This window comes from Dryas octopetala, chromosome 3 (genome assembly GCF_963921425.1).
Source record: "Dryas octopetala chromosome 3, drDryOcto1.1, whole genome shotgun sequence".
In the NCBI taxonomy this organism is placed as follows: Eukaryota; Viridiplantae; Streptophyta; class Magnoliopsida; order Rosales; family Rosaceae; genus Dryas; species Dryas octopetala.
The window spans coordinates 544395-555355 of NC_141368.1; the positions used below are offsets into that span (position 1 = coordinate 544395).

At 38.9% G+C, this 10961-nt stretch overlaps 2 protein-coding genes across 2 annotated transcripts; both read right to left on the bottom strand.

Annotated features, from left to right (window-relative positions):
• Nucleotides 1-1078: 1078 nt before the first annotated feature.
• On the bottom strand, nt 1079-3512 carry LOC147289140 (L-type lectin-domain containing receptor kinase S.4-like). The gene has a single exon (XM_086238653.1). The coding sequence runs from the start codon at nt 3306-3308 to the stop codon at nt 1239-1241; it is 2070 nt and encodes a 689-aa protein (XP_086094779.1). The 5' UTR covers nt 3309-3512; the 3' UTR covers nt 1079-1238.
• A 1762-nt stretch (nt 3513-5274) lies between these two features.
• Nucleotides 5275-7068, bottom strand: LOC147289141 (large ribosomal subunit protein uL6z/uL6y). The gene is made up of 3 exons (XM_086235416.1): nt 6631-7068; nt 5627-5749; nt 5275-5513 (listed from the first exon to the last, which is right to left on the bottom strand). Exons 1-3 carry the CDS (start codon nt 7003-7005, stop codon nt 5427-5429), a joined length of 585 nt encoding a protein of 194 aa, XP_086091542.1. The 5' UTR covers nt 7006-7068; the 3' UTR covers nt 5275-5426.
• Between the last annotated feature and the right edge of the window lie 3893 nt (nt 7069-10961).

A 10961-nucleotide genomic window follows, 5' to 3' on the forward strand; every position in this document is an offset into this window, starting at 1 on the left:
ACAAAAGTAAAAATGGAGGAAGAAGTGTGTATTGCAATTACCACCCCTTATGGACACTACTTGGGTCACCCCTCTCCCTAAAATTGCAATTTTGGTAATACCGACGCATGATCAGAACTGTTTATTTTTTAGATCACCTATTATAGATATCTCTGTAAAAAATCAAGTCAATCGGAAATCGTTTAGTTATATAATTATTGTTTATTAAATATAAAAAATCAACAGTTTGGTCTAAAAATCACTCTTTAATTGAAAACCATCAATTTTTTTTACTTAACTGACAACAGTTATATAATCAAACGATTTCCGATTGATTTGATTTTTTACAGAGATGATCTTTAATTGGTTATCTAAAAAATGAACGGTTCCGATCATGCACCAACATTGCTGAAATCGAAATTTAAGGGGATAGGGAGACCTTGGAATACCCCCTACGAGTGACCCAAATATTATCCTAATGCATATGGGCTCACCTCTACGACACTCAAAATTCGGTATGCTTGAAAATGTAATAAAATTGCATATGGGCTCAACTCTACCAAACTCCAAAGTCTCTTTAGCACATCTTAATAATATCATTTCCACATTGACAGTTGTAGAAGCCAAAATCTGAATTTCACTAAGAACTTTTGAATATTGATAAGATATACTAACACCTTTAATAGACATCGCATATGCCCTATAAACATATTGGCTGCATATAGGAAATGAAGCACACATTGCTAATTAGCTGTACATTTGCAATCATACCAAGAGAACTTTCTAGACAAGGAGAAAAAGAAATTTCGGATTTTCATTGATAATTACAAAGAGGCATTTTGCGTTATAAGCTAAAAAGATAAAACGTGCTTTTACATTAAACAACTAAGTCTCTAACTAACACCTCAGCATTAATTTCATCCATGATTTCTCTTAAGTGCAGCTTGATGACATACCCATATATCAGCATGAAATCACATTTCATACCGAATTTCCATCGTTACTGCGAAAACTTGCACACAGGTTCTTGTGAAAAAATGGTCTAATCATCCTTAGACCTAACAAATGAGCAGCAGGAGAGCTTACTAATCCATGGACATCTGATAACCACAGAAATCAATTATTCAAATGATTAATTACCACCAGAGATTGGCTTTACATTGCAATCTATTACACACATATATGATCATTATTAAAGTCTTAACGATCGAGGCCAAAAGAGATTGAAAGCTCAATCAAAGTGTTGTAGGCTTGTAGCTTCATTTGAAAGGAGCACAAGAATAACTACTACAAAGACCGGTGGTGCTGTTGTAGGGGAACAAAGCAATAGGTCGAGTGGGAGGCAACTCAGGGATTGGTCTCTCCATGCCAAGAAACTCCACCACTTGGTCCATACAAGGCCTGCCTTTGGTGACATTCAGAGTGCAAAGCAACCCAATATGCACAACTCTAATTGCTTGCTCCATGTTGATCACTGTGCCCATCCTCTTATCCACTACCCTCCTCATCTCATCAATCTCATGCATTCTCCATGCAAACTCCAACAAGTCCCTCTCCTCTTTTAATTCACTACCACCCAACTCTGCCTCCAACAGCCTCTTCCTCCCACCAACCACTTCCAACACAAACACCCCAAATTCAAACACATCCACACTCTGGCTCACTGCTGACTCAAACCTTCTTGATTCTGCACCCCCCAGCACAAACCCAAAGTCCCCCACAACTGCTCGGAAACTAACATCAAGATACACACTGCTTGTTTTCAAGTTCTTGTGGGCTAATTGATTGGAGTGCAAGAAACTGAGGGCTTCCGCCACGTCTTTCACAACCTTGAACCGCCGAGTCCATGGAAGCACTCCCACTCCGAACAGCCATTTATCGAGGCTTCCATTGAGGAAAAACTCATACACAACAATGGTTTCGTTCTGATCTTGACACCATCCTCGAACAGGAACCAAATTCGGATGTCGAACCCGGCTAACCCCCTTTATTTCCTTCAAAAATCTTCGCCTGTCTAATCCTTGCGAGTTGAGAAACTGAGGAGAAAACCGCTTCACAGCCACTTGACAACCATTTGAAAGCTTCCCTCTATAGTACACACCTCTGGAGCCGCTACCCAGAATTTCATACTCGCTGAAAGATTGAGTAGCAGAGGAAATCTCAGAGATTGTGAAGCAGCGAGGCTTGTTTGGAGGTATTGGTCTCTGCTTCTTCTCTGGCAACACAATACCAGTGTTTGATTTTTCACTTTTACGCCTGCTGCTATAGTACAAACTAAGCACAGCAGCCAGAGCCAACACCACCACAGCCACAAAGATCAAGAAGGTGTCTGGAGGCTCCGCGCGAGTGCTTCCTCTACCATTGACAATGATATTACCCTCGCATGTTTCCGTTGAGGGCATTCGAAGAAAAGCCTGGCTAGTGGACGTGAAGTTCCACGAGAGTACGCTGTGGATTTGGGTGTGATTGCCTGTGGAAGCTGAAAACCCAACAAACATGTACTCATTGAGAAAGGGTGAAAGATCAAGAGAGCCAGAGAAGATTGGTTTTGATGGCCTAGGGGAATTCTCGCCGTCCGATCCTAAACGGATGTCCATCCAACGGCGTGGACCGTCGTAGCTAATCCATGCTCGGTGGGTTGAACCATCGTTGAGAAAAACACCCACATCAGAGGCGTTGATGGTTTTGGTGGAGACGATGGTGCCCAAGTTGATGCCCACATGGTTGTCATTTGGGTCTCCAAATTCGGGATTGAGACGCGTGTCGAACTCCACTGCCACGGCCTTGTAATCGTCGTCACATGCGTCGTTGAGCATGGCGAGCCACGGGCCAGGCCTGCCGACAGTGAACTCGTCCGGGACAATGATGAAGGTGAGACCACTACCACCACCATATCCAAAACCAGCAGCACTTGGAGTTTGATCAGCAGAAGTCGTAGTGGAATTGGAATCAGAAGAAGCATTGTGGAATTGAAAAGAGAAGGTGGTTTCAAAGGAAGCAGGGGATTGGGTGTGGGGGTCTAGGAGTCGGATAGGAGAGGAGTAGATGGCTCGGCCTGCTTGGTGTCTGAGATCAATGCCATCAGGGATTTGTACGGCACTCTTTGATCTTGAGAGTTTGGCACTGCCTAAGAGCTTTACATCATTCAAAATTCTGGGGTTGTTGAAGAAGCTGAAATCTGAGAAACTGAGTTGCTTGGTCACGTTCACTACGGGTCCATCGAGGTGTTTCTTATCACCAGCTGAATGAACTAGAGCTCCATGTTGTAATAAACCCAAAACATAAGCTAAGCATATCAACCACAAGAAGCAGTAGTTGCAGCAACCCATTAGAGAAGAGATTGCAGCTATAGCTGTTTTGCTCTGCTAATGGTGGTGGGATATGCTATAAGAAAGAAGATTTGGGTGGACTAGCTAGCTACTTCCCCACTACTTCTGATTTATGGATATGGACAAATAAATTGATTCCTTTCTTTATTAAAATTCTGCAAGTTTGGTTGTGGATCGACACATACTGTCCATGTACAAGTTAAGATAACTGATTAGAACAATCTGAAGAGGAATATTTTCTTATGTGTATTAGATATATCATACTCTCATCATAGTCAAGGATGATGGAGATGGCATGGGTCCATGCATGTGGTGTGCTTATAGTCTTTTCCTACTCAGTGTTCTTTGGACCACCTGTTTTTTTGGCTCTTTGTTGGGTTGTTGTGCACCACCAGACCTTCTTAACAAATCCCATCACGTGTATTATCATTGATTAATTCTTCCGACAAATTATTTTCAATTGATGGAGACAGAGGCAAATGATTATTTTCAATTATAACCTCAGAAGCAAAAACTCATGGATCCAATTTCAGAAGAGCTTATATATTATCCACACGAACTGCTATTTTCTTTTTTCTGATCAGACACATGAACTCCTCAACATAAGGAAAACTAGGCATACCCCTTTCTCATACTGTAAATAAGTCTGTAATTCAGGTTTCTAAGAACAGGATCTTCATGAATGATGATCTCAAGCAATTGACAGAAACCCACCATATACATGCATGAAACCGATTTACAATACATACCTAATTCCTTATCATTAAGCTGAAGACGAGCATTGGGGTACCAACTTTGAATGTGTTCAACCTGTTTGGGAAAGAATTGCACGAATTTTGTTTTTTTGGCCATTGAAGAATTGCACTAATTAACTACTCAAATAAACAGGGTTTGTTCTGTGGCTAGTAAAGCATCCCCTTCTTTCCATTTGCTGGCCCATATATTAGAGCTTTCATATTGAACAATGAACACCCAATATTTATTAACATATATCTTTAAAATGAAAAGTTAAAAAAATATTCGTAATACATTTGAAAAAAGAAAAAGAAATTTGTGATACAAGTATAATTCTGCTTTTAATAATTGAATCTCTCTGTGAATCGGGTTACTCTTCATTTGCCCACACCCAATAATTTTTCAACATTTGAAGGATTTAGGGTCTGTTTGGCACTGTTTTTAAAATTGGTAAAAACGCTTTCAAATTAATAAAAGCATTTTTTATTACATTTGGTAAAATTAAATAAAAGTACTTTTGAATTATAAAAACATTTTTAAGTGATTTTTTGAAAAACACTTTCAAGTGTTTTTACATGAAGCATTTAAAATTTTTATTAAAATTTATATGTATTTATAAACAGAAACGCTATGAATTATAAAAGCTTCTAAGAAATAATGTCAAATTATAAACGCTTCTAAAAAGTAACCCCAAACCACTACTAATTATAAACGCTCCTTCTAAGAAATAATGTCAAATTATAAATGCTTCTAAAAAGTATCCCCAAACGGACCTTCAAGTACTTCTCCTGAAAAGTCAAGTGTCTTGCAGAACAAGTAGCACTATTTTTATGTTTGTTTTATATTTAATTTTATTTATTTAACGAAAGTATTAAAACTCTAGACGGAATTTTACAGCAGGCATAGGCTGCATAGCTCGTCATCAAATATTTAAAAACTAAAAAAATGCCTCCCATTTTCTTTTGGTTGATATTTGATAAACGCCTTTCGCATTTTTTTTGTCCCTGTTTAGCTAGTTCTAAATTTTCTTCAAATAGATACACAAAAGAATAAAAGCATCAATATCAATCTCAGTACCCAGTAATAAGACGGATCAAGTCTCTCAGAAACACAACATTCAATATCACAAAATTGGATATCAGTGAAATCGAGACAGCTAATAATTCAGCAGTAAACACGCAATTGTGTCCCACTACCATATATAGGCAATAGGCGTCTGTAACGGAAAATATTAAATCAACCAAAAATCTAATGGAATATTACTTTCAAAACACGTCGATCCAATGTCAAACAAGCTTATAAAAGTTGTCCACATAAACTCTTCAACAAAAGGAAAACTAGCCAAACCCATAAGCAAATTTAAACTAATTCCAAAAAGAAAATTCATTCTTCCTGCTCGATGGTTCCCCTCTCGCTAACATAGATACCGTCAAGAAACTTCCGGATATCCTTGTTCTTAACATGGCATTTCTGTCAAAAGGAAAATAGAAAGTTAAGTAAGTAGCAAGAGCAAGCATGGTAAATGCAGGCACATTAATAAAAGTAGGTGCGAATGTGCAGAAAAGATATAGACAAAGCGCTACCTGGTTGATGAGGGCACAAGACCGAGAAACAAGTTCAATATCATTTCCATCCAATATCAGCTCATCCTTGACCTTTTCAGAACGAAGGATGGAAACCCCATCAAGCATATCCACCTTTCTCACCTGATGGAACAGCAAGTACATAATTCATCAAAGGCTATTCAACAGAAAGAATGGATTGTTATACTAAATAATTGATTTTCCATCAATATCAAAGTTAGTTCTTCAATCTATTCAACAAAACATGGTTAAAACATTGAAAGTGAAACGATCATATCATCAAATAGCCATCAGTTTTCAAAACTAGTTCAGATGAAATGAAACGACCTCTTAAGTAATCTTGTCATTCAAGTTTCTGAATGAAAGCAAAACTTGGAAGCCAATACTTTGGTATACCCACATATTTGAACAAAATCACATTATATACTTAAATCCCATTTACAGGTTTGAAATGCACACAGATTCTAGTGAAAAAGGTCTAATTATAATTTCACCCAAAAACAAGCAGACAGAGGGCAACATCTGATAGCCACAGAATAAGTGTTAACACCAGAAAAGAACAAATTAGTATTCTACTTGAACAAAATGAAAAGCCTTGCTCATTTCACTTCAATATGAATGAAGAACCCCTTTCCAATGGCTAAAACACAAAGCAGAATTCCTGCTAATCACAGACTAGAACATTGTTATTGTAATAGGGAAACCCATCAACAATAACAGCGATCCTTCTTTCTCTAAAGACCACAAAAATTTCATTGCGTGTCACAACAGTTTAAGCAGTTCCGTAACACCACTAGAGTAAATAATAAATCTCATATTTAGATTGCAAAGACACACAAGAATAAAATAAAAAAAGCAATTAATTTCACAAACCCAATTACAAGAAACACAAAAGTAAAAACAAAAACAATCCAAAATGAACAAATAAGATTAAGATCACTAATGACCCAGATACCAAAAACGCAAAACAAAGCAAACCCAGATAAAATCTGACAAAAGGGTACCTTCTTTTCACCAAGAAAGTTACGGATCTCGATGGACTTGGCCGCGTTGGTGATGGAAGCATTGATGGGAAAGTGAGCATACACGAAACGCATCTTGTAGCGGTAGCCCTTGGTGACTCCAGTGATGAGGTTCTCAACGTGCGACAGGGCGGTCCTAATGGCGGCGCTGGTTTTGCGTGTTCCAAACCAGGCATCGATCTTGAGCTTGCGCTTACCAGTCTCTTCGTCCTTGATAAGCTGAAAGTCGAGGTTCAAATGCTTGAAGTCTCGAACAAGCTTGCCACGAGGACCTTCAACCTCTATGACCTTGGCGTGGACCTTGATCTTCACCCCATCAGGGATGTCCATGGTCTCAGAGGACAAAATGGTCTTCATCTCCGCTCGTCTTTCTCTCTCTCACAGCGGCTCCGCTAGGTGAATGAGTGATCTGGGAGACGCAGGCAGACCTAACGAGTTATATATACTTATATATATGATACTAAACCCCTAAAAACCTAATTTCGTATGGGCCGGGCCAGTCGTTGGTGAATGAACGAAGCCCTAATAAGAGCCCAATATCAACCTGGGCTTGATTTGTATATATTACTGGTAAAGTCTGTGGTCCAATCGCAGGTAAGAAATCGAACCATTTGTTGATTGGGTTTCAATGGTAAGTTTTAGGCTTCATGCAAGGTTTCGAATACAAATTCAAGATTATTAGTCCACAAGTTCTGACTCTCATCTCTAGCCCACCTTCTAGGTCTCAGACTCCTACCTTTGAAACGTCCAGCCCAGCCCAATTCTTAATCACGACTTTATTATTTTGGTTCATGAAAAAATAGTTGCTTCTTCAATAAGTAGTTTTTAGAATTCCAGTTCAAATTATTTTTGTTTATTTTAGCTAAAACATTACAAAACCCGTTATGTAAGAGCACTTTGAATAAATTGGCTGAATTGGATTTGGTTGGTAACTTGGTATTAGCCGTGTTAGAGTTGTGGTATTGTCCTTTTTATTTTGGCCATTATTCTCACCCAAAAACAAAAAAAAAAACATAGAGAAGAGATAAACACACGTACGTCTATCCAAACTCATTACTAAAAACACTTACAATTCAGTAAGTTTTTTCATTTCTTTTTATGAACTTATATATACATATATCATGAAAAACCTTTTTTTGTGTAAACATGAGTTATGGATGTCTCTATCACTTTAATCAAACTACTCTTGTAAATGACATTTTCTTATGCATTACTCTATATACATATTTAGGTCGCAATGGACTATGGATCCTATAGAGTGCATGAGTGCATCTACATAGAATTGAGAAAGCATTCGGTATTCTTTTACGGGAAAGAAAACCTTATGACTAATTATGTTAAATTTTAATTTGGGGACACAAAGATCTTAGCATTATTGTTTTCTTTTTTTTGGTAACCGAGGGTGTTTTGGACAGTTTTCACATACTAAACTAATCCCTTGGACCAGTCAAAGACAAAAAATCCACACCAAGCCTAGGGAATTCACAAGAGATTTTACCTTCCTTGCTAATGAAATATGGTCTTTGACAAATTGAGTTTTGGGACTTGTTTGAAAGTGTTTATGTAGGAAGTGATTTTGCTCAATAGCACTTTCATTAGAAGTGTTTTTGTTAGAAATATATAGATTTTTTGAAAAAAGTGGTTATTATTAATATACTTAGAAGCGTTTTTGAGTGAAGCACTTGCATTAGAAAGCACTTCTAAATACTTTTAAAACTCAAAAACGCTCCTTATTTTTTTTATGGGAAAATGTTAACAAAAGGACTATAATTATACCCCTATTTTCAGTTGAGGATCTCGTTTTCACTTTGCTTCAATCAAAGACTATTATTTTCCAAGTGTTTCAATCAAAGATATTTCGTCAAATTTTCTGTTAAAACCTTGTCACGTGAGGGTCATGTGACCAGTTTATAGGACATTTATGTATTTTTTGTGCATTTAAAAAATAATTAAAAAAAAAAGCTGGCAATTGAAACCTAGCCACACCGACCTCACCCCCAGCCACCACCGACCCACCTTCATTCCCCAGGCACCCCATCGACTCCTCCTCCATCATCGGTGACTCCCCCTCCACCGACGACTCCCCCTCCATTGGCCATCCCTCTTCCCCATCAGCCCAGCCCCACCCATTTCCTCTTTCTCATACTCACTTTCTCTCTCATCTCTCTCTGCATTTCCCTATTTCTCTCTGCTTCTTCTTTCTTTCTTGCACCCAATCCTTGCACCATGCTGACTTAGCCTTTCTCTTCCCCCACCCAACCTCGCCCATCCCCCCACCACCTAGCTCGACCTTCTCTCTCTCTCTCTCTCTCTCTCTCTCTCTCTCTCTCTCTCCCGTCCCTTCCCCTTCTCCAACCCATCCTCGTCACGCCCCTTACCCAGCCCTGGCCCCGTCGCACCCAACCTCAACCCCGCCCCATCCCTCTGCCGCCTCTATCTCTTACTCTCTCTCGCTTTCTCTCTCTTCGATCTGGACGGGTGACAGAACCGCCCCCGGATTCCACCCTGAAACCCGGAGAGGTCCTGCGGGAATCCAAATTCAAGGAAAATCCTACCGAAAATTCGGCAGAACCTCCCCTGAAAATGGACTAACCCAGAAATTTCTAAACCTGTTAAAAACACTTCTAAATCATCAACCACCTCTACCACAACCAAATAGGGTCTCAGACCCAACATTTTAAAATAGAAACCATTTTACAAAGCTAGAATAACGCCTACAGGGTTGGAGTAAGGATATGGACGCAAATGCCTCGACGTTATTGGCTCGACCTCCACCAAAGCTACTACCTGGGGGGACAATGTAAGACAAAACAAAGAAACTGTGAGATAGGCTCAGTGAGTGGACAGTTAAACGGAAATGAAAATCATAATTTGAATACTTTTTTTCAGAAAAACCCTTTTAACCACATTTAACGCTTAAACCTTACGATGTCCTTTGAAATCCCCCAATTTTTTTTAAAACCATTTCCCAGTAAAGTAATAAAATTTGAAGCTGAAAATCAAACTTTGAAAATCCAAGTTCTCAAACTAAAATTGATACTGTCAATCTATAAATAAATAACTTGAACTGAAAAGTTTCTTCTCAAACATTCTCAATATACTGAAAATCAATAAAACTGTTCAACTGGAACTGTCTTACTTAAACTTTTACTGTCATAAACTCATCACTTAAAATACTTAACATTTGAAAACACACACCAGTCAGTTACCCATATAATCTGTCATACATGCGCAGAGCTGAGGATCTGTCATACGCATGCAGAGCCATAAATAATCTGTCATACATGCGCAGAGCCAAGAATCTGTCATACGCATGCAGAGCCACAAATTCTGTCTTACGTGCGCAGAGCCGAGAGTCTGTCGTACGCACGCAGAGCCGGATATTCTGTCGTACGTGCACGCAGAGCGGTCCCCAAAGGGCGAAGCATCCCGACACACGGCCCAAAGCCTATGTGTGTGCCGTGATGGGTCCCAAAGACCTATTAAATCTGGTAACCTGGAGGGTACTGCAAAGGTGGTTTGAAAACCGATAACTCATAAACACATAATTCAAATCTCAATCCTTTCCTTTTTCTTCCAAAACTCTTCTTAACAAAACCAAACTCATCGAATATACATTTGTTCAACTCAAAATATCTAAATTCATAAATCCATGAAACTTTGAAATGCAAAAACCATAAATATCAATTTCCAATTTAGGAAAGAAGAATTTAAAAACCAAATTTTAATTCAAAATCCCTTAGCTTAAATTCAAACTCAATATAACCAAATAATAGAATTTAATCATCAACATATAAAACATTTCAGAAAAATTAAAAGTTAGTCCACTCACAGAAATAGCCCTAGCTTCGATCCTCGGCCGGATCGTCACGAGCCACAGTCGTGTCGCCTGCAAAGTGTCCGCTCACGCGCCAAGTTGAAACTTTCGTTCCTCAAGTCGCACCCATCTACACAAAACACTTACGAACTCAGTTTTGGTACTCAAAATAGCGCTAAATAATTTACGTGGTGGCCGGGTAGTCAGAACCCCCACTGTCGCCGCTCAAAGTGGCGGCACCTAAACTAGATTTCACAAATTTCTTCCAATTCCTCCAATTTTCAATCCTACACAGACATTGGGTTTCCTGGAGACAAAATTTATCCAAAACAACATCACCATAGCCCCCCAATCCGAAACCCACAGAAATTCCGAAATGACCCTAAACCCCCATATTCCATCTTCAGCAAATTCTCAAAATTGAACAACTAAACCATAAGAGGGTGAAAGCCCACTGAGAAGGAAAGGAAACCCACCTAATTTCGAAGTGGATGGC

Excerpts from the sequence above, each read along its gene's own strand:
- LOC147289141 (XM_086235416.1), bottom strand. The coding sequence starts at position 7,005 with ATGAAGACCATTTTGTCCTCTGAGACCATGGACATCCCTGATGGGGTG. Across the intron at positions 5,750-6,630 it reads ACTTTCTTGGTGAAAAGAAG|GTGAGAAAGGTGGATATGCT; the intron begins GTACCCTTTTGT and ends CTGTTCCATCAG. Across the intron at positions 5,514-5,626 it reads CTTGTGCCCTCATCAACCAG|AAATGCCATGTTAAGAACAA; the intron begins GTAGCGCTTTGT and ends TCCTTTTGACAG.
- LOC147289140 (XM_086238653.1), bottom strand. The coding sequence starts at position 3,308 with ATGGGTTGCTGCAACTACTGCTTCTTGTGGTTGATATGCTTAGCTTAT.